This window comes from Polypterus senegalus, chromosome 1, assembly GCF_016835505.1.
Source record: "Polypterus senegalus isolate Bchr_013 chromosome 1, ASM1683550v1, whole genome shotgun sequence".
NCBI lineage: Eukaryota > Metazoa > Chordata > Cladistia > Polypteriformes > Polypteridae > Polypterus > Polypterus senegalus.
Window position 1 is genome coordinate 121,533,805 of NC_053154.1, and position 23,992 is coordinate 121,557,796.

The 23,992-nt window shown below is 36.2% G+C and overlaps 1 protein-coding gene across 10 annotated transcripts in view; it reads left to right on the plus strand.

The window, feature by feature from the left end:
• Nucleotides 1-23,992, plus strand: part of veph1 (ventricular zone expressed PH domain-containing 1) — a 220,293-nt gene that overhangs the window by 10,363 nt on the left and 185,938 nt on the right. For all 10 annotated transcript variants that reach the window (XR_005634126.1, XR_005634123.1, XM_039757110.1 and 7 more), the window contains exons 3-5: nucleotides 456-743; nucleotides 4,537-4,752; nucleotides 9,135-9,309. Coding sequence is in view for 8 of the 10 variants with exons in the window: in XM_039757110.1 (XP_039613044.1) it covers nucleotides 606-743; nucleotides 4,537-4,752; nucleotides 9,135-9,309 (529 nt within the window). In the remaining 2 variants the exon portion in view is untranslated. The remainder of the gene's footprint in view (nucleotides 1-455; nucleotides 744-4,536; nucleotides 4,753-9,134; nucleotides 9,310-23,992) is intronic.

Here is a 23,992-nt window from a genome sequence, read left to right on the forward strand (position 1 = left end):
TTTTGGCTTGATGACACTGTATATTTATCCCAGTTATGAATCTTTGCTTATCGTTTGACTCAAATCTCTTCTTCTGGTCCCTTATTAAAACAAATAAAATCAGTCAACTCTTTCTGGCAGAATAGATCTATATTTGTTTCTTCATGGCTATTGTAAACAGGTGATATATGGTTTTATGAATTTTAGCTGCATTGTCATTACGTACAGGAATATTCTTAGCAAGATATTAATCCTGTTAATGTTCCCAATGTAGAAATCTGAATCAGTTGTACCTTCTACGTTTGACATTTTACTACAACAGATTAATAATTATACAGTAGATGCAAGGAAAGAATGAAATTATCACAGAATATAAGGTGTATATGACATTCATTTAATTCAGTTTTTGTTTGTTCATATTAGGCATACATAGCTATTTAAATGTTGAATGTAATATAGTTATGTTATTCTTGCAGGCAAATTCTAACCAGCTGAAGATTTTGAATCCATAAGACAATGTAAAGTTTTGGAGTGTATCCTTGCTTCACTTTGAAAGTTTTATATATATATATATATATATATAGCATACCACACTGGCTGGTGGAGCTCCACCTGCTAAACCAGCTATGCATCAGCTGTTCAGCATTGTTTTGGGACAAAGGGACCTCTCTCGAGCTGGAGACCTGTTTTCACTGGAAGATACTGAAATTAAAGATAGTTTATCTGAAGCTCTTGAACAAATAAAAAAGATATCTTCATCATCAGTAAGTACTATACTTGTCAATGTTTATTAGAACCATATTCTGAAGGCTTATTTTGAAAATATTATTGGTTAAAACAAACATCTTGTTAGACATGTAACAAAAATGCAGATACTATTGAGTGAAATACTACATGTCATTAAGAAAGCTAAATCATAAAGTTGCTGATATGAGATACAATGAAGTATACATTAAAAGACAGTTCCCTTTCTTAGTATTCAGATAACATAATTTTACATTCTTAAACTGGAATGGAAGGCAGGAATGAATCTTGCATATGGGACACCATTGCAGAGTCCATTTAAACAGACTCTCACTCACATGAGACCAGTTTAGAATTACTATTTAATCTAAGATGCCACACATATCTTTTGAATGTGGAAGGAAAAAGAGAGTACCCAGAGGAAAACGCATGTAGGCTGTGGGCTTGGAAAACGTATAACAACAGTGTCCTTAGGGGTGTCTTTTAGTAGGTGCTTCAAGAATATGGGACATTGGGCCTGCTGTTGTGGACTATTCAGTCCTTGTACAACTAGAGCAAAATCTTGGATTCCATTGCCAGCAGTAAAACAGATTTGTTTCCAGTGGGTGTTGGACTGCAGCAGGGCAGTTGGCAGAAAAAAGAGATATCAGGGCATCTTTGCTTAGACTGCTACATCTGTGATCCGGACCCAGATAAGCAGGTTTGCAATACGATTTTGGAATTTGAGACCTTATAGTAGCAATTTTTTGATTAATAAAAGAGTTCATAAAATGCGTGCTGCTAATGTTTATGCATATTCAGATTTCCCATTTGTCAACTGGAAACTGTTCTAGACCGTACATAAGGGTTATTTATGTTTCCAGCTCTTAGTCTAAAATAATATTCAGAGAGGATCATGAAAGCAGCTGTTTTTAATTAAACCTTTAACAGGGTCTGAATCCGTGTTACATGAGATGATGTTAATTCTGGTGGTCTAATTATGATCTCTGTTTGTTGATTATCATTTAATTTTAAACTTTTCTAAATAATCAGTCTTATAAATTACCCATTTACTGGGATTGTGGGCAGCAAATACTGAAAAATAATAGATTGGATAATTTACAGCCTGCTATTGAAGATCAGAAGACTGCAACCTTGATGGTGCTCTAATGAGTCAGCTATACAATTTTGATGGTATATTCTGGAATAAATTTTAACGTATCCCCCATTTAGGATAAATACCACCATCTCTTTTAAAAATCCAAGTCTTTTCCAAAAATCATCCAAATTATTTTCAAAGGCTATACCTTTATTTACATACTTGGTCACTTCTAATCAGGGAAGGAAACAGTCTGTTGTAGATCAATTCAATTCTATATAATCTTGGTAGGGAACCAGACACAATTAAATTGTAACATTTTATTTTAGGTTGTTGCACATAGTGTATATATAAAGTTATTTTTTTATATTTCAGATTATTATGAAAAGATATAATTAGCACCAACATACAACAATGAGGTGAAAGCTTTTTTGATGGCCAGGGAGTCTTTTTTTAGTCCCATTGTTTGAAACCTTTGCATATGGGAGGCATTTTAACTTTCTTCTACAGTATTAAATCACCAATTATGAGTACTTTCATATTGTAAATCTGAACACGTATTGCTAAATGTTGAATACCGATTCTAGGTCTGCATTGTGACTAGGGCGCCAAGGAACTTAATTTTTGACTTATACCCCTCTTTCATCTGTGAAAGTTTATACTGTTGACTTTGGCCATTCACTGACTACAGTGGGTTCTCTAGAGACTGAACCTGAATCAAAAATGGCCAAATTATCTAAACAAACAAAAACAATGACATTTTTGTTTAGCCTGATTGCTTATTGGCTAACAGATTCTAAACGCATTCCTCCAAAGTACACAATTTTTCAACCAACTCTCAGTTAACTTTGCTTTTTGACAAGTAAAGCTACCGTTACTGTTGGCCAGACAAGCTAAGCTGTACATGTTGCATGACTAACAACTGGCTTTAATATCTGGCTGACTGATTGAATTCTGCCTGTTTCTTGCACCTAGTCAGATGTCAGCTTAACTTTTTGATACCAATGGTGTCTCACAGAATATTCTCTGAGTAGCTTGATTGGTCATGAAGTGTTCTTATGCTTCTGTTTCCATCGAGCATGCTCTACAACAGACTATGTGAGAGAAAAATTTACTTGAAACTGTCTGTCTGTTTAACTAGGATGTCATGGCATTTGTACCAATACATTCCAATTAGAAAATGAGATCATATATAATGTTTAATTTAGATTTTATTTTCTGATAACAGTTTTCATGTAAGCACTGTTATTTATTTTAACCATGACTCTTAATGATTAACTATTTTGGATTTTGCATAATGCTTAATAGCAGAGTAGTATTTCTGGACCATAATATTTATCTGTATGCTGATTGTTGTGTTTAAAATTAGTTAGAATTCTTCATGATGCCATGATGCTTTAAACAAGGCATGTGGGGGCTCCACCTGTTAGTGTAAATAAAGGACGCCCATGATTCATCTAACAATGAAACATTGTCCTTTATTAGAAGTAATGCCTTTCTGTATTGTTTATATATTGCGATGGTGTGACTCAGCTGGAAGGGGTTCACTACAAGCAAGGACATAACAAAGAATGCTAAGATAGACATACTATCACATGACACAGAGATAAAACAACTTTTCACTACATTTGGGTAAGACGGAAGATACACAGCTCTACAGACTACTGGTATTCTGACAGTGAACTGTTAGGATGCAACCAATAGGCAAAAAGAAGCCATAGAGGCTGGTAATAGTTCTGGTGTAGGTCTTTGAAATTACAGGAATTACCATGCTTCCTTCATTGTAGACAGAGAGAGAGGGAGAAAGATAGAATGGGGCCATGAAGGGATGGATAAAGGTAACATGTGTCCCCCCAACCATGACAGCTGAGGCAATGTTACTAGTGAATTGTGCAAGACTGTTATATTGCCTTTATTAACACTTTCCACTATTGTTGAGGTTAACATTTTATTCACAACATACAACATTCAGCTGCAGCTAGTGATATGTAATCTCTACAGAGATGTGATGCCCTTCATGGGTTAACAAATACACCTTCAGATTATGAGACAATACATCTCAGAGGTTAGAATCTATTCATTGCTATGGACAACCTTCAGCAATGGACTGTTTGTACTACCTTCAACAATACGTCCTGCTTGTCCCTTTAACATGATGGTAATGCAGACAGAACTTTCTGTACTCTTTAAAGCCACCCTAGGAAAAAAGGGAGATCTTAGGGTTTTCTGTCACAAATCATAAAACCATTTTTTGGAGGTCTATCTTCTGTCATTTTAAATTGTATGTTAGTTTTAATAACAGTGTGTATAGCTGTGCTTACATACTAAAATTCAATGATTGTATTATTTTTTTCAAATCTTTTGTCATTTCTTTCTCTAATGCATTGTTTATCTGATTTTTGCAGCAGCAGGCCAGTCCGAATGGGATAATTTCTCATTGATTTATTACTTTGTTTTGTTTACTTACATTTCACATACAGTTGATGTCATAGAATGGTTTTACCATAAACCTGTTGTAAAACATGATGCATACCTTTAGTGTATGTATTATAATAGAATAAAATATCTATGAGCGAGACGGAGAAGGAATATTTTCTTTTGCTGAGTTAAGTTTTATAGTGGAACGTGTAAGTGAACTTCCATCAGCTCTTTATAGCACTGCCTATATATTTTGATATTCTCTTAGAAGAATTAGAAGTGATAAAACAAATAATCACTTTAATATGTTTTTAAAGGACTACTTGACCAATGACAATGACCAGGCAGTCATAGAGATCTGTATTACACGAATAACTACAGCCATCCGTGAAACTAACACCATTGAGCAACATGCACTTGCTCTTGTTTCACTGTGGGAATCATGTTTGGAGTGCAACCTAAAAACAGAAGGAAAAAATGAGGACACACCACATGCAAAAATTGCATCTGACATTATGAGCTCCATTTTACAGGTATGTCTCACAATATTTCTGGTGTTGTTGCATGGTTGTGTGGCAAGAATTGAAAAGAAAAAAAATCAAAAAGCAGCTTGTGTTTGTGGAAACTCTGTGGCTGATGCTGATTTCTAATCCAGTCTTTTAGTCAGAGTTTAATTACTGTTTTTTTATTTACACCAACTGATTTATCAGCTAATACATAAGAGTGTGTGTAACTATGCTTCTGTTTTCACTTATTGCAAACCTCTTGCATTTTTGAGTGTGGCCTTTTGAGGGCGACAAATCCATTCTGTTATTACTTTACTAGTGCTATGGCATCATAAATTGAAAAAATACATAGTTGTATATTTTAAAAAAGGTAATTAAAATCAGAACTAGATGTTTGCTACTGTGTGCCCAAGTGTGCTCTATCAATATTTTATTGTGATGGTTCAGACCAGCCATGTTCTTTTCATTATTCTGGCTTGCTTGGCCAGTGTGGTTAGTTTCTTACATTATCCATATATCTGTTTGTTTTTGGTTTTTTTTTTTTGCTCCTAGGCTATGATTAGGGCATTCATGGGGTTGGGAGGTATGTGGGGAGAGCACTATTGAGTTAAACTGTTTAGTTCTTAATTGGCTTGTCTTCATTCTTCTTGTGAACACATTTTGTTTGAATAAAATATTGATCACAAAAAATGTTGTATTGTAAGAGGAAACAAGTTCTAATTTTTGAAAATGATTGGACATTTCTGAGCCATGAGATAGATTTAGTAATTATTTTACTGTGCACTTTCAGTTATATAAATACTGAATTATTGGTTTTATTTATTAGTAAATTTTATTCTGCAACGATTAATGTGCAGCCCTACAGTTGACTTGACACTCTTCCAAGGCAGGACAAGATGCTGCTGGGACTGTCTTTGGTCTCCACCTGTTGGAGTAAATAAAGGAATGCTTGAAATTCATATATAACAATTGTTTAAAACCCTTCTTCATTTACAAAATATTTTCTGCCATATCTATATCCTCTTCAGGAATGGTTCCTGTGCCCAATGATACTACTCTTCCCATACTTGTGTACTGAAATGAGTAGGTTCTAAAAATAAAAAAGATGAATTAATAAATTAAGATAGTGTAAAGCTTTATTTGGTCTTTATTTTGGTCTTTACATTTGCACAGTGAATATACTGCAATTTCAAATGTAACCCTGACTTAGACCCAATGCTGTTATGTTACACTTTGGCTTTAGCTTATACGTTTGTGAATGCTGTAATGAAAAAAGGTAGTTTAAAAAATATGTCTCTGACTTTCCATAAATCGTAATGCACTGCACCATCATACATTTTAGATTTGCTATTGTGGTTTAATAATAGTATAATTTACCCTTTGGTAATTATTTTATGGAATATGGGCTGTTCTAGTTTATACTTTCCACCAGACCCTTACATTTATTTACTTCATTGTTTATATTACAATTTCATCCCCAAACTTTAAAGGTTTTTTTGTCCACTCTCTTTTATTTGAATTATTTCAATATTTTACCATTTCTAATATATCAAATGTTTTATATGCAAGCCATCCTAGTGTCCTGACTGTGGGTTACTGTTTAGTAGTGCAAAATAATGCGGTCACTGACAGTGACCAAGCCAGTATTAAAACCTCAAGTACCCATCAGCCTACAGTAAATTTTCAGTCTGTTTGCCCAATGGTTAGGGTATCTCCTCATAGAGAAACCTTTCGGGTGTTGCATATCTTTTGTTTTACATTTTAATGGTGTGGTATTTGAAAATATTGTATAGAGTGCAGAGTTTAAAATTGTAAAAGTAGTATTTTTCTTTAGAAGATGAACACACTAAATTAAACTGAACATTTGCACTACATGCAGCACAGTAGTGCAGTGGTAGCGCTGCTGTCTCGCAGTTAGGAGACTCGGGTTCACTTCCGTGTCCTCCTGCGTGGAGTTTGCATGTTCACTCCGTGTCTGTGTGGGTTTCCTCCCACAGTCCAAAGATATGCAGGTTAGTTGGATTGCCGATCCTAAATTGTCCCTAGTGTTTTCTTGGTGTGCGTGTGTGTGTCTGAGGTGGGCTGGCGCCTGTGTTGGCTGGGATTGGCTCCAGCAGACCCCCATGACACAGTAGTTAGGACATAGCGGGTTGGATAATGGATGGATGGATTTTCACTACATGCTGCTATGATATCCGAATTTTAACAATAAAGTCAGCCTATTTCTGAAGGAGATTCTCATGTCCCTCATACTGTTTCTCTTTGAACCTGTTTCTCTTCTGTGACTAGAACTGAAACCAAACATGGCAGCAGCTGACCTTTCTCAGAATTTGCTGTAAATAGAATTTACAGAAGTAATAATTGCACTTTTATTTTGGAAACATAAATATTTTGCTTTGCCACCATTATTTTTTTATTGCATACTTGCAATTATCTGTTCAATGGCCTTTCTGCTGATTCTATGTGATTCTCCAGTGATTCTTCCAATGTCTCAGTATTTCATTTTCATTATTTTTATACTTTGTGTTGCATTTATTTTTGTAAAACATTGTATGAATGTGTTGCACAAGGAAACTAAACTAATAGATTGTCTCATCAGATGGTAAACACATATTGTATTTTTAACCAATTCTGAATTATCTTGAGGTTTCTTTTACACAATTAAAATCCCACAAGAGAATAGTACAAATTATAATGACATATTTTATATTATTATTATTATTATTACTACTACTACTACTACTAATAATAATAATAATAATAAAATACCAAAAACTTACAGCACAAACAAGCAGATACCAATATTTCCCTGAGCCTTGACTTTATTGTATTTTAAAAGTCAAAAATGAAATAACATTTAGTGGTAGGAACATTCACCACCTCAAAAGTAAATATATAAATAAACTAATTTTATTTAATAATATGGCTCACAGTTACCACTGCAGTGGCTGTAATAGCTAAGTGCTCCAAAACTGCCCGCACTCCTGGTAGACTGGGACTTCTATCATATACTCAAACTTAAAAGGTTTGGTAGAGATTTTTTTATTCGTTTGTTTCTCCTCCTCAGCATATGGACATGTACAAATCCAGAAACATTAATGGGGGGAAAAAGGGAAAACAAGATGTTGTATGTTTATTTCATTTATGATGCTAAGACTCACCAGTAGGTGGTGCTGTGACACATATTAAAACAAGGCTTACATTCTGCATTAGGTGTGTTCATGATTGAATACTTTCACAGTTCTTTTAATATATTTGCTTTGTTAAGCTCCATGCAGTTAACGCTGCATGATCAACTTCCACAAATCGAGAACATGGTGGCAAGACTAAACGTATTTCAATTCTTTCTTAGCATGGCAGACTTCCTTATGGAAATGGCAAGGAGCACTTTACAGTGTATTCTGTTATAATCTGCAGAGTACAGCCTCAAAAGGAATTTCTATGTCAAAGATAAAACAGATTAAAAGAAAAAAAAACAGAAAATTGTCATCTGATAAACAAAATCAAATAAAAAAAGCAAAAGAGGGAGAGTTGAAGTGTGCAACTTTTGTTTGACTGACGACCTTCTGCAGCTTCACTTCTTTTTGGGAGCTCACTTCATTCTGTCTTTATTATATATAGAACCTTTCATTGTAAAGACCAGAGCAACATACATTGCAAAGCACAGATAATTCTAACTATTTGATGCAGCTGTGGAATCTCAGCAGATATGTTGGTCTTGCCCTCAGCTGGAGTAGGATTTTAAAAAAAACAGTGAATGATTTATCAATTTCTAAAGCCTGGTCCACTTTCACTTGTAAGTATGTGCTTGACATTTTGAGCATGATGTGAATGCCGATTAGATGAATGGGCTGAGGCGTTTATTTGCTTATTAGGGCCTCCCACTGTACTTGTTCACGCATTTTAACATAGAAGTTATTATACGATGTGGATGATTGTTCAATGCTCATAAATCCAGGAAACTGGGTTTGAATGCTGACTTGGACAATGGCTGTGTGACATTTGCTGCTAGCATTGTGGTCTTCCTCCCACATGCCAATAACGTGTGGTATCTGTTAAGTTAAATGACTTTGAAGAGTGTGCATGTACTCTACAGTTGAATGGCCTCCCAACCAGTTGTTGTATCTGTTAAGTTAAATGACTTTGAATGAGTGTGCATGTACTCTACAGTTGAATGGCCTCCCAACCAGTGTTGGTTCCTTCCTAGGGTTCAGTAAAGTAGTAAAATCATGGATAGAGGGGCTTGTATGATTGTATGAGATTCTGCAGCAGAGCATCATCAAACCTTTTAGCTATTCTCTTTCTTCATACTGAAGCATGGATATTATCTATCAAGAGGTGAATTTTGCTTCAATTACTAAACATAATTTTAAAGTGACTACAGTGTCCAAATAATTCCTTTTTTTCAGCATTACAACAAACCTCAGGTGATGGCTTTAGCTGTACCAGTGGCTATGAAATTTTTACAAAGGGGGAACAAGGAAATATGTAGGAATATGTCAAGCTACATTTCACTGGTTGCAATTGCAAAGGCTGATTTGCTGGTCGACCACACGGAGGCCATCACAAAGAGTGTTCTACAAGGTATGATGCTGTTTTATCATTTTGTGTACTGAAGAAACTATTATGTAATCTTTGAAAGCAGTGTGTAATAGCCTAGTATTCTAGGTAACAGCACTTACCTCAAAATACTTACAGATTGTATACTGAACTCCCTAAATAAAGCTTTGTCATTTTAAATAATTTAGAGGAATATTACACAACTTGCACCTCTGTCTTCTTTACATGCTCTACTAAACTTGTACACAGTTACTGTGCACTGTAAGTGCATTTTTCCTTGCAAGCTTTGGTTTAAATTTAATTTGTAATGCAACTTCATTATTATTCTATACTGTATTGTGAATTAAAAGTAATGTAACAAAGGCGCTATATATGTGCCGATCTGACACTGACTGACTCCGGAGGCAAGTATAAAAGCAAATGAATTTTTATTTTTCTTCACCTGTCGGGCACGTCTTCCTCGTGTCCCACAGGCAGTAAACATTCCCAAAAGTACCTAAACAAAACACACACTACTTTTTGCACCCGCACTCCTCCCGGCAAGCGTTGTCCTCCTCCTCCCGACTCAGGCTCTCAGAGTGATGGCTGCTGGCCCCTTTTATAGTTCACCCAGAAGTGCATCAGGGGCTTGACCACCTGCCTCTGATTGCACCTCTGGGTGTGGCTGAACTGCGGCCCAGACGGGCCCAGGAACCCCTGCAGTGCCTCCTGGTGGCCCCCCCATATCCCAGCAAGGCTGTGGAGAACTCCATCTCCCATGGAGCCCTGTGGGTATCTGAGGCACCACAGTCACCCAGGGGGGCTCCGACCAAGTGGTCTGAGGGAGGTACTGTGCAGCCCATACATGCTTCCCTGGAACATACACAAAAGGGGCGTCCCAGCCGGGCATGGGCCCTGGCTGTCCTTCACAGCAGATTATAAAAAGAGAGGATAATATGCCATATGTTCGCTCTTAAACTGATTTTTTGAAATGCTTTCCAAATAAGAATGTATATTTGTCTGATAATTAATAAATATTCATATTAATATAGCATTATAAAATAATTACTTGTATCTATTCATCCATTTGTATTTGTTGTAGTATTTAATGTGTTTTTCCAAATGTTGGACTACACCCATAAGATATGTAAAAGATTGGGGAAGTATAAAACTGCACCTAAGCTCTCTAGCTCTACAAAAGAAAACAAATTAACATGGTTACACAATGGATATGTAGTTGAAGTTAGTGAAGGCAGAGAAAGAGGACGTGGATTCAGGTCCTATATGACAGAAACGTTAACCCCTTCACCCGTGTGCTTCTCCTAAGGCAGCAGTGGTAGAACCATCAGTTGGATAGACTAGGACACTCTGTCTGGGAAATTTCCAAATGCACCAAGTCTAGCCTTGGCAATATAACAACAGCAACAATTTATTTCTTGTATAGCCCAATATCACATAAGGAGTCCTGCAATGGACTTTAACATGCCCTGTTTTTTGACAACCCCCTCAGCCTTGACTCCCTAAAAAGATAAGAATAAACTCCCAAAAAATGGAAGACAATTCAGAGAGATCCCTTTCCAAGTAGATGTTTGTCAGATAATGGGGTATATACAATACCCAAAACAGAACACAATTAATCCTCTTCACAGGGCTAGGTGGTCAATGTATCATTGCAACTCAGGGATACAATACATTAGTTTAATAGTCATAGTGCAAACTACAAAGCAAAATGCAAGAATGGTTTATATCACTCACTCAATACAGAATTATCACATATAAGGATAAAGATTTATTCAGAGACCTGGAGACCTCAGTCAACAAGCTGCTTCCCCCCCATTCCACAGCTAAATCAGTGCTGAATAATCTGATGAAAAGACCCGTCTACCTAATGATTCCAGTTCTTCTTTATCAGAGATGACTTTTCCATAGGCAGGCAAATAACTTGGTGGGAGAGCAGTTGCATCAAATGCTGCATTTTAGTTTTAAGAGGAGAAATAGTGTAGGTGAGCGTTAGTAACAGTTTATAAATATCATATTAATTATATTTGTGCTAATAACTAACCACAGAGATGCAGTATTTACAGCTAATCAGCATCTTTATTCAGGGTATGCTAGACTGAAGTAGTGACTCTTCAACTGGGATTTAAAAGCTGAGAATGAAGGGGCACCTTTTATAGTAACAGGCAGACAATTCCACAGCTTCTGGGCCCTGTAACTGAAAGCTTGACCTCCCACTGTTATATCATTAGTCCTTGAAATCATAAGCAGATCGGCATCTTGAGATCTTAATGTACGCTCTGATTTGTAAGTAAAGATAAGTTCAGATAAGTAAGCAGGGACTTGGCCATTTAAGGCTTTATATGTTTAAAGGAGGATTTTGCAATCTGCCCTTAAGTTAACTGGGAACCAATGTAAGGATTTAAGAACTGGAATTATGTATTCTTATTTTCTTATTCTTGTAATAATGCTTGCAGCAGCATTTGGAATTAACTGAAAGCTGTATAAAGAACAATTTGAACACCCAGTGTACACCTCACTGCAGCAGTCAATCATACTAGGCATAAATGCATGTACAATGCATGTAAAGCTCTGACTGCTGTACCAGTTTTCAGGGTGATTTTGCAAACATTTTAACTCTTACTTGTGAACTGCTCCACTTAGGATGGCAGCTTCTCTCTTCCTTACATGTAGGGAACATACTACTCTTGCCAAAGAGGATCATGACTCAGACTATGAGGTACTCATACTTATGCTGATTGTGTAACATTTAGCTTGGAGCTGCTTCAGCATATGTCAGAGGTCACATTTGGTTAAGGTCATGACAAGATCATTATCCATAAACAATATGGATATTCCGCAAGGCTTCCCTGTGCTTTTCTTAACATTCAAATCACAAACAGGCAAGGAGATGAGTCAAATCCCTTGGCCATATTAAACAGACCTAATGTTTAGTTTGCATGAACAATTCTTGGCTTCCATAATGAAGGTACCTTCATTCATGAAAGAGTATGGTCCATAAATCAACCCAAGGCTCCCCCTTTTTAAAAGTCTAGTCCACAAACACCTAAGTCTATGCCCATCACAAAGGCACTGGCCCCAGATTATAGACACTACTAAAGTACTCTGAACTTTCAACATTTGTGCTTGGATCTTATTCAGCCCTGTAGCCTTACAGCTGCAGATGTTTTCAACCACCACAACAAACAAGTAGATATTTGTTATTTTCTGGACTGATGCATTCTTTTGATGATACTTGGAGTCACTATCTGTGTCATGATATTGGACTTCTTATTTTTATGTAGCAGTAACATTCATTTAAAAGGACTTGGGAATCAAATGTTCATGAATATCAAAGCAAGCACTATATAAGCATTAAACATATATCCAAAAGATGCAAGTATTAAACTGTAATTGCTGTGTCATAGTATCACTAAGTGTTTATCAGTGAGGTAAATAAAATTAAAACACTGGGATCCAAGAAAATGATTATTACCATAACTACAGCCGAGACATGCTGTACATAGATAAATAACACTGGCCATATAATGAAAAATAAACATTTTTGTTTCCATTTAAGCATTTTTCTTACATTAATATTACTAAAAGAGAAAAGTGTAAGGCAGAATTTTAATAACTAGTGAAACACGTGGACCTACGGCTCTTAAATAAAATGCAAATAAAAAGCAAGTTAAAGATAAGAATCTGTTGCTATTTCTTTTGACTTTTACCACTTACCCATTTTAGAGAGACAGTCCTTAAGCATCACAATTGAGGTCTGCCTGACAGAAAGTCCATTATCCCGGACACCAAAGGCTCATCCACCTGCACATCCTGGAGCTTACTCATTAACAGAAATGGCTGGATGGTATTAAGGCAGTAGGGAAATCAAGAACATAAGCCTCAGAGTGCTACTATCTTTCTCCTGATGGAAATGTAGTGTAGCTGCTGCTTATAGATGATTGTATCTTCCACCCCAATCTTTGCCCAATATGTATACTGCAGTAGATGCAATTGTTCGTTTACAAGAGGACACATACAATATAGGAACAGCCTCTCGAAGGTCTTCATGATGTAGCAGGTAAGAGCCACTGGTCTTGCATTTGCTCATCCAACCATTACTTCTCAGGAAGATCTAACTTCATAGCCTCATAGTTCTGGGAAGCTCAGTTTTAGTCTTGTGTTCAGTCATTTTTTGTATCAAACTTCCATGTTTACTTTTTGTCTGCATGGGGTTTCTTTCAGGCACTCTGTTTTTTTCTGCCACATTCCAAAGACATATATATATATATATATATATATATATATATATATATATATATATATATATATATATATATATATATATATATATATATATATATATATATATATATATAGCATCCGTAGTCTGAGTCTCAATCTGATTGTATGGATGGTTACCTACCAGGTAACGCATGTGGTTGGTCTGTGATCTGCTTCTCACAACTGAGTGGGTCCTTGGCGGATGTTTGCCAACTGTATGTTGTGGTTACTCAAAATCTGCCTGGTGAGAGTAAGTTTGGTTATGTACTGTACTGTATGTAAGTGTGACCTGTGTTAGAAACACATCCTGTCTAGGGCTGCTTTCAGCCTTTCACCTGATAATAATAAGAATGAATGAATGAATGATAGGAAATTCAGTAGTGTTTTATATTTGGTATTTGAAGGATCATTCAATTTTGCCAAGTAGTGAACTGGTATTTACAACCTCTGATAACATCAATGTTTGTTATGAATAACAAGTGTTGAGCTTTCAGTAGGCAATCTGTTTGGAAGGATGTTCCTAATTATATACTTGACCTTACCATTCTTGGAGTTTCTCCTTTATAGCTCATTGACTATGGCAGTCATACAAAACTATAATTTCATGTCTATCTAAGTTTGTTAGTTTATCTAGTTCCAAATCATTCTTCAATGTACCTCAGTATGTTCTTGTTACCATTCAATACACATATGTGTTTGTTGATTTGCTCCTCTAGCTCACTTGGTTCATTTGATCATGATCTCGTTAATCTGGATCAGATATGTTGTTTGTAGAGATTAAAACATACATGGAATAGCTGAATTGCCACAAAGAGAGGTTTGGGAACCAAAACTCTATTGTTCTAGCCATGTCATAAAATATTAATTAGCTTTTGGAAAATGCAAAACATTCTCCTTAGCTTTGCTCAAATTAATGTTTATCTGTATTTATTGTAATGTTAGACAAATTATGTTTATCTGTATTTATTGTAATGTTAGACAAATTATTAAAAAGGTGGTGCAGTTAATTAGCACTTTGCTTTGCAACCCCAGAGTGCTGGAGTCACATACCAGTTAGCATGTGCAGTGTGGAATGGTCTCTACATGTAACTCCATTCAGTTATGTTTCCTCTTACAGCCCAAAGACATGCTGGTTTAACAGAATGACATCCACCTTATATGTGTGCACAGCTTCTCACCAAGCTTGATTCCTGTCATACAGGCGATATACCAGGAAAAGGTGTCTGGCATCAGTGATCCTGAATTATAAAATAAGCAGGTTTATAAAATAAAAATGAATTAATAACATTCCCTGCCAAATCAGAAAAAAAGAGTTCTATAGAAATATAGTCTTAATGGCATTGTAAAAAGCAGATCAATTACACAAGTAACTTCAAAACTAATAATGAGTCAGTGTAAATATTCTACTTTCAAGAAATGTTCTCATCCCCCTGGACTACTGTTCCTTTTTAAATAAAGTGGAATTTAAATCCAGAAGAAATGAGTAACAACATCACTTGCATACACTTCTGTTCTTAATTCCTTTAAGTAATAAACAAAGACCTTTTGCCCTTTACAGGAAACATATACCTATAATGGACCCTAGGTGTGCTTTCTGGAGTTACAGGCACAGTCAGGAAGCCACATAATTAGAATTTTCAACTGTATCTCATAGCACAGCCATACTATAAACTAAACATGATGAAAAAATGTTATAAACTTGCAGACATTAACCTGAAGATTAATGAGGTACTTTACTGTGGAATCTGAACTTATGACCTATTTTCCTTCAAGTTAACAGGAAAAAACACCTCTCACAATTTACAAGAATTCTATACACAAATATCTTTAGTTTCTTCTTCATGCGAAGTATGTTTATATTCTGAAAATCTAGCAAAAGGTACTTTTTTGACTTACATTCTGAAGCAGACTTCATCTATAGGGAAAACGACAAATATTCTAGAGAAGTGTATGGCATTTAAGTAGATTATATAAAGGGAAGTCCTGATAAAGACATACAGAAAAGACCAACCCAGTTAAATAAATCTTTGGCCAAAAAGAAAACAGTAAGTACCATTTCTTTTTTAAAATGTTTACTTCTTAATTCAAAGAGCATTAGAAACAAAACACAAGACCTTGAGGTAACAGTATTAGTCTGGGATGATGATAATGTACGAGTTGCAGAGTTGTGGATAAATGAGAGTGATGGAGAGGAATATAATGTTAAGGGCAATATATCTTTAAAAAAGACAGACAAGAAAAGAAAGCAGGAGCCATTGCACTATATGTAAAAAGTAATATTCAAGCTAATAAGACAAAAAACAGGAAAATCACTGTGGATTGAGCTACCAAGGAACAAATCCAGAGATCTGATGATCGGAGATTGCTACAGGCCACCAAATGCTGATATTCTGAATAATAGCTAATTATTTAATCTAATAGGACGTACATTACATGCAGTAAAGAAGATGTAGTGATTATGGGTGATTTTATTGAACGTCAAAACAAAACATATTTTTTGAAAAGCAAACTTAATCAGGATGAGAAAAACGCAAAACAGGGAAGAAAATACTTTGCAGTTATTAATGACAGATGGTGTCACTTTATAGATGATATCCTGAGTCGGGTTCAAAATAAGTTAAAAAAAAACAACAAAATTAAAACACTAAAGAAATTGCCTAAAACGGATAAATAAAGATATCATTTAAAATAATAAAAATGACACTACAAAAGCTGCACAAGAAAATTAAAAAGCAGCCAAATGATTCTGACTTAGAAGAAAAATAAGACATTACAGCAATGGAACAAAAAAGCACTTGAAGGGTCAAAATATAAAGCTAAAAAAAGAATTGCTAGAAAAGCCAAAACTAACTACCACCTCCACTGAAAAACAAACCGTAAAAGAGAATTTAAGAAACCTTAGACATGCGCAAGGAGAAATCATTGACAATAAAAAACACAAACAACAAATGAATGTAATACTGTAAATATTTTACTGAAGTATTTGTAAAAGAAAAAAATAAACGCATGCCTTAGGAAGATGTGAAAATAGGCTATGAGTTTACAAATATTAAAATTAAAGATTCATTTGTCCTTTAGGCCCTTGATAGGTTGAAGATCATTAAAACCCCCAGACTTGATAAGATTTTGCCAGATGTGCTGAAAGAAGTGAAAGACATTGTCTGTAAACCTTTATTAGGTTTCAGCAGTCTCTACAGGTAGAAGAAGTGCAGATGAATGGGAATTTGTAGATGTGACTCAATAAAGGAAGGCTGGGAGTGGCTGGCAGTCCTGGCTGGAATGGATAGTGTTCCCTTTCCCAGCCTAATAATGGCATAATGAACTGACAACATTGGATGGATGGTTCTTCCTTTTCTCCATCTGAAAGCCAACATAATGGAGGGGCAGAGGGAGACTGCACCCCAGAACAATTTTTTTCCCCAAGTATGCTGGGTGGAAATGCAATTTGGACACATGCAAGACTGAAAGGGAGCTGTAGTGCTGTTGGTGTACTGAGGTCCTTGGGGATTGCTGGAGGGAGTTGCTGTGAGAACCTTTCATTTGACCGAAAAGTGCTTCTTGAAGGCAGTGCTGTTGCACCTGAAGAACTCTCAGGTTTAGTCTGAAAAGGAGCTCAGGCAAGTGAGAGTTTGGTGAAAAATAAGACAAAGCTCACCTGGTGTGGAGATGAAGAAGAAAAGCTAGAAGAAAATTTAACTGGATTTGAGTGTAATATAAAAAATAAAGTTGTTTAAAGATAATAAAAAAGAAAAGAGTCTACTTTTGAACCACAACTTGTGCCATATAGTTTTGGTCTGGGTTTGGGGTCCGTGTCACCTGTTAGTGTCCACAAACTCCAATGTACAAGAAGGAAAACAAATTTGATTCAGGTAGTTACAGATCTATAAGTATTATTTAAGTCCCATGCAAAATTATGCAAATAAATTAGTACCCATTTGAAAATAATACACTAAATAACAGCTAGCATGGGTTTATGAAATGAAGATCCTACCAAACCAATCTATTAGACTTTTTGAGCACACTACATTAGTTGACAAGAGTAAAGCATAATTTACTAAGGCTTTTGAAAACCCTTTCGAAACCCTACCACACTGAAGATTAATTTTGAGATTGTGACTATTATCATCAGTGGTAAACTACAAAACTGGTAGCTGTACAGAGGAGAGCAGCCAATTGTTTACCAGATGTAATTCAGGTCTTTACATCTCTCAAAGACATAAATAAAGTGGATCTATCAGAATTATTTCTAATAAATGGAGAAATTTGCAGTCACATACACTGGTGGAAATTAAGGGGAAGTCATGAACCATCTATTCACTCAAAGACTTGGGGAAATCTAAAATAAACTAACTTCATGTAGCTGAAATAGAAACCTTGATAACTTCTAAAAGCAATCTAGATGAGGTATTGTAGTAACTATTAGCTAAACAAACAAGCTTGATGGACTGAATGACCTTATTTCATACATGTTATGTACTCATGTTCGTATGAGAGATTAGTTGACAGTTGCACAAAAAAACAGAAAATCCAAATGCCTTTGCTAATGAAGCATAAATAAACCTTAAGCAAATAATTATAAATGGAAGAGGCAATAATATTCATTTATTGATCAGTCAATCCATTTTTCTATACCAGTGTTCTTTCAATCTAGCTAAGCATTCATTTTCTGTAATTCAGGGTTGTAGAAATTTTCAAAAGTGAAGTTACCATGGAATCACACTTCTAATATACTTGCGACAACCTTGTGTTGGGATAAGAGACCAGACAATTTGGCCTACAGTCAAATATCAGAACAAGGTGGAACAATGTAAATCCTACCCTGCTTGAGAAGCAGTAGACTGGCTCTTAGTCTTTCCAATAATATTTGAGGGGCCATTTAATTTTTCAAGTCCTGATTTCACAAGTTTTTTGACATGCAATAACTATGCCCAGATATGCCATAATATCTTGTGGGGTGTACAGCAACTGTTTGGAGTTCCAGAGCTTCTTCTGTGTGCTATTTGTTCAATTAATTTAAGTATTGTTCACATACTTGGCATTAAGTATTGGAACTCCTTAAGGCAATGCCTTGTCTTATTTCCTGTTTGTGATTCTCATAGATAAAATATAAATATACATTTGAGGCTTGGAGAGCACCTATACTGGTGAAGGCTGATGTTGTTGATGCTGTAAATGATGATATCAGATATGCACTGGACATTTTCCCAGTTAAGTATGACGTGGCTGGTATATCAATCTATATCTTTACGTCTTAGTTCATGATCCTCTCACGGGAAAGAATATCTAGCCCCATGAGGTGAAGTTCAAGCATCATTTGATCTTGTTCAAAATTTGGGAGAGAACTGATTGTGAGATTGTTAGATCTGCTGCAAAACTGTGTTCATTGTTACAGATACCAGTAATACCACTTTACCTCTAAATCTTACTTGGAGGGCTGGCAGACCTATAAATCGTACTCAGAGGAGTGAAAATGCTTAAGAAATTATATCTCACATTTGGCACAAAACATCCTGGGAATCTCCAAGAATCAGCTGAGAACTATAGCTGGTGTTAGAGAGATCAGTTCCTGTATTTGTCAAGTGCCTCAGAGCAGATAAATGGTCCTAAATGGCTCAAAATCTCTAGACGGTTGTAAATTTGGCCCAACTCTTAGGTGTAGGAGTAACAGCATTTTATCAATTTTCCTAATTTAAGAAACTACTCCTAATTTTATCATGATTTAAGAGAGCTTGTGAGCTGCTCTAACCCACTAGGAGCTACGCAAAGATGACATTCAGTCAACATGCACATTTTGGGAGATGCTGACTGTTTTAGAAATGCTGGATAACAATGAACTAATAAAAAGATATTGATCTGACACTGACAGAGGTAGAACAATATTCGTAAGAAATCTTGTTCATTATGTGATCGATCCAACTATATGGAGAAGCCATGCACTGTAGGATGAAACAAAGTGTTTATAACATTTTGGAGACAAGGAAAATGCAGATTTGCAATAGTGATAATCTGTGTATATCTGAACCAAACATTTCTTGAATTTTCATCAACTATTGAACAGCTGTATAACATGTGCGGTAATACGCCCATTTATGCATTTCCCCACCACTCCAAGTGAGTTAATATTAAAGTAAGCTGTATTCATGCAAATCACTATTTTTCTTGTAGTTGCTGGTGCGATTGATGGGGCACATATACAGTAAAGGTCATTGCCTAGTGTTGATGAGCACACATACGGTACATATCACAGTATCAATGAGCAAGGCAGTTATGAATGAAAGCTGCACTGTAGTAGCCAACATATTACTCTGAAGATTAGTACATCTAGATGGACGGCTTACAGTGAAATGTCACACAGGTACACTGAACTTTCCATTCCAAAAACCCCTGGAACATTCATGTTTCATTTTACAAACCCAAGAAGGCTCAAATAGACAGGCTGAGATATTAGACAACAGTAAATAGAGCCTCCCAAAAGGTAAGGTTGGATCACAGAGAGGAACACATCACAGCTCAGTGGAAAGCAAACGGAACTCTGGAAGGGTGACCGTGAATTTTAACCACAGCTAGTTGGAGTGACTGTTACTTTATGAGGTTTTTCCAGTGGGCATAAATGGGAAGTTTGGCTGTGAATCATTCATTGTTAAGTAAACATGCCCATTATTGGGTTTTGCGATATTTTAATTGGCAATTCCAAATTGGTCATAGGTGAGTGAAAGTGTGGGTGTGCATGTGTAAAAGGGCCCAGTAAGGGACAATGTGCCCAACTAGGGTCACCTCCTTCCTTTTTTTCAATGCTGCAAGGATAGGTTTCAGCTTCCTATGACCCTAAGGTAGATTATGTTGGTTTGAGAATGTTGTATTATGTTACAGCGTGTTATGAAATGAACTAATTTCATTGCCTTGCTTCTATCGACAGGTAATATGGAACTATGCCACAAACAAGTAGACATCTTAGTTCAGTTAAGTAAATATCTGCAATGCATTTCTAGAACGGTGGTCTAATTAATAGGAATACCTAAAAGCTAATTCTGTGGCCCTTGCATACTTAATAGTTGTCGCTTAAGCCTCCATTTCTCTATGTGTTACAAGAAGGCAGAGATCCAGAGCATCTCTGTATTTTGTATTGATTGATCAGCAAATGGTGATTTGATATATTTGTATACATTATTAACCTATGAGAGATAGCAGTGACACTTTCTACTGTGAGACCTTTATCATCTTTTTCATAAGGCTAGTGACAGATGGTGGGTCCAACAACAAAAAAAAAAACATGTTGTCAGTGCACATTTCAGTGATATTGAATAATGTGACAGAACCTAGAATGTAAAGAAAATTTCAGCTTGCGGTGGAAATAAAAAGTTGTTTCAACATAGGAGGGTTCTGATTCAGTAAGGCAAGCATTGTTAGTCTTTTTCTTTCTGTGGATAAACAAGACTTCCATCAACCCCAATAAATCCTTGGGATCTCGACAGAGAGGATGAGGTACACAGAAGGGGTAATGAAAACCACAGTTTGAGGCTGGATTTGGGGTTGGTGGCTAGCACTTTTATGGTAACTGCTGTGCACAACACATGTTAACACAGAGCAATATTGTTAACTTTTCCCTAGACCCCTTGTAGTGTGCCATATGTCTTTTGTGATAACAATAGTCAAAATAAAGAGACCATGTAACATATGGGGAATATACTGAAATAGTCTCTTAGAGGGGCTGTAGACCAGACCATATATGAGAGCTGTGTTGGAAGGGGAAAGACTTGAAGCCAGAGAGAAAGGAGAGAGCGAGGGGGAGAGAAGGCAGTTGATATGCTGTAATGTGCCCATCATTAAATACCCTAACTAGGAAGCTGGCTAGGTTAAGAACGTGGCTAGGAAGTTGAACACTGTCTTTTTGATTTGTGATGCAGTAACTCAAAACAACTACACTACCATGCCTGCTTGAGATTTGTTAAAATATTACATTGTGCCAGCTCAGAAAATAAAAGATTTTGTGGAGTGAATTAAATCAACTACTGTAACTTTAAATTATATTCAGTGAATTAACATAATGCTGGCTCAGAGTTTTAGTGACCCTGCTTTAAACTTTTAGCACTGCAGACTTAAAGCAGAGAAGAGTCTGGCTGATGACCTCCAGACCCGACCCCTCAGGATCCTGTGATGTCATTCAGGGACCTGTGGTTGGAAGTCTGAAGTGGAAAATCTTGGAACAGGGCTATGTGTACGTGAAAAGTCGAATATAAATGCTCAGCATTAATAAAAAAATGTCACTAAAATCTTAAGTTTTATTAACTAACAACAGCTGGTCAATTTCAATAATTAAAGATAATTTATTATTTCTGCATTTGTACCATAGCAGAAGTCTCCTTAAAGCTAATTAGATTGGATATGCGTTTAAACAGCTAGTATCCATAATTACAACATCATAATTTAATACATATAGTATAATATTTCTGTCACACAATGTTACAGTTTAAAACTTACCTTATTAAGTTTGACAACTTAATATTTTCATAATATGAATTTAAGAAATGATTGGCAAATGTTCCTACAGCACTTAATAAAAAATCGAGTATGGCAGCATACGTGGCAGACCCCTCTGTGGCTGCTCCAGTCCTCAGCACTCTAGTATCATCCCAAGGAAATATTATTGCATTGTAGCAGCCAGCAAATTGAGAACAGTCTCTCTGATATCACAGGGTCCTCTGGCTGGAACAGTCACAGAGGAATCTGCCACTGAAGCTTTGCAGCCAGGCTGTGTTGCCAAGATGGCAATCTGAATCAACTATTAATAGGATATTAAGCTTGAGTTTCAGTGACTTTTAATCTTTAACAGTATATTAGTCAATTGTGTTAGGGGAATAAACTTACTTTGTCAGTGGTTTTGTTCTTAGCTATCCGTATCTCTCTGTTATATTAAAAAAGTTTTCTGTGTCCATGTTATTTAGCCTTGACCACACCCCCCTCACTGCTCGTCCAATCATCATTACTCCTACTGCGCACATCCTATCTTTGTACCACTCCGTGAAACTCTCAGTGTTAACTCGCAATCCAATGCGGTCAGTTATAATGGCAAGGCAGAAAAGCAAATTATCTATTCAAGAACGTTGAATTTTAGATCACAATAGAAAAAGAGTGTCAGGAACTGGTAATGAACATGGAAAAAATGAAAATGAGCAAAAAAGAGCTGCATATAACAAAAATCAAGTACAAAGACAATCGTCCAATAAACAAAAAAAAGAAAAATATCCTGAACAATATGCAAACAGAAGTGCAAAAAAGCAGCGTTTAAAGAATGTAAGTTAGAGGATAAAGTAATTCATAATATTGTTTTTGACAAGGCGTTAATGTGGGCGGCACGGTGGGTAACGCTGCTGCCTCGCAGTTAGGAGACCCAGGTTCGCTTCCCGGGTCCTCCCTGCATGGAGTTTGCATGTTCTCCCCATGCGAGGGCTTTCTCCGGTTTCCTTCCGCAGTCCAAAGACATGCAGGTTAGGTGCATTGGCGATTCTAAATTGTCCCTAGTGTGTGCTTGGTGTGTGGGTGTGTGTACCCTACCCGGGGTTTGTTTCCTGCCTTGTGCCCTTTGTTGGCTGGGATTGGCTCCAGCAGACCCCCATGACCCTGTAGTTAGGATATAGCGGGATGGATTTATTTTACTTTTACCTTTTTACTTTTGACTACGTTTTATTATTCATTGGTATTTAAAATTGACAGTTGTAGTAAAATACTCAAGTAACCGATTTTCTATGTATCTATCTATAACTAAGGATCAAACCGTCTTCCTTCCACACCCCTCATACTCTTCTGTACACTATCTCTTTAAATACAATCACTTTCTCTAATGGAGGAGCCCCCTGATGGCCTTTGTGTGGCCCAGCAGTGAGATAGTGGACGCTGGCCACCCACCCCTGGGGTTTGGCAAGTGAAACGATCTGGGTGTGAGCCCCCTACTTTAACTTAAACGTGAAATCAGCTTTAAAATTTTTGACTGATGTAAGTAACTTTTAGTGTATTTCAGTAACTGTTTTGTTTGCAGGTCTGGACCTTGTGAAGTATACAGTTTGTACTGAAATTTTTTATTTGTTTTCTGATCTACAAACGTGTCACTTGATCTGTCAAACATTGTTTTTGCATGTTGTTTCTTTTGTTGTTAGTATTTCCATTAGATCTTAAACTTCAGATGCCCACAGTTACACATTAAATAGTATGTTATTCATGAGCAAGTAAAAATGGAAGCTCAGAGGGTGATAGCAGCAATGTTAAGTAGCAGTCACTGCTCTTTACCTATGGACATAACAAAGTTCTGTATGGCACACCTTCAGTTTGTAAGAATTTTGGTTAGATAAATTGAAATTATTGGAATTAATGTCTGTAACATTGTTTAAAAAATGAGAAAAAACTAAACATGAGGGCAAAATAAAAATAAAATATTGTTTGTGATATTAGTTTA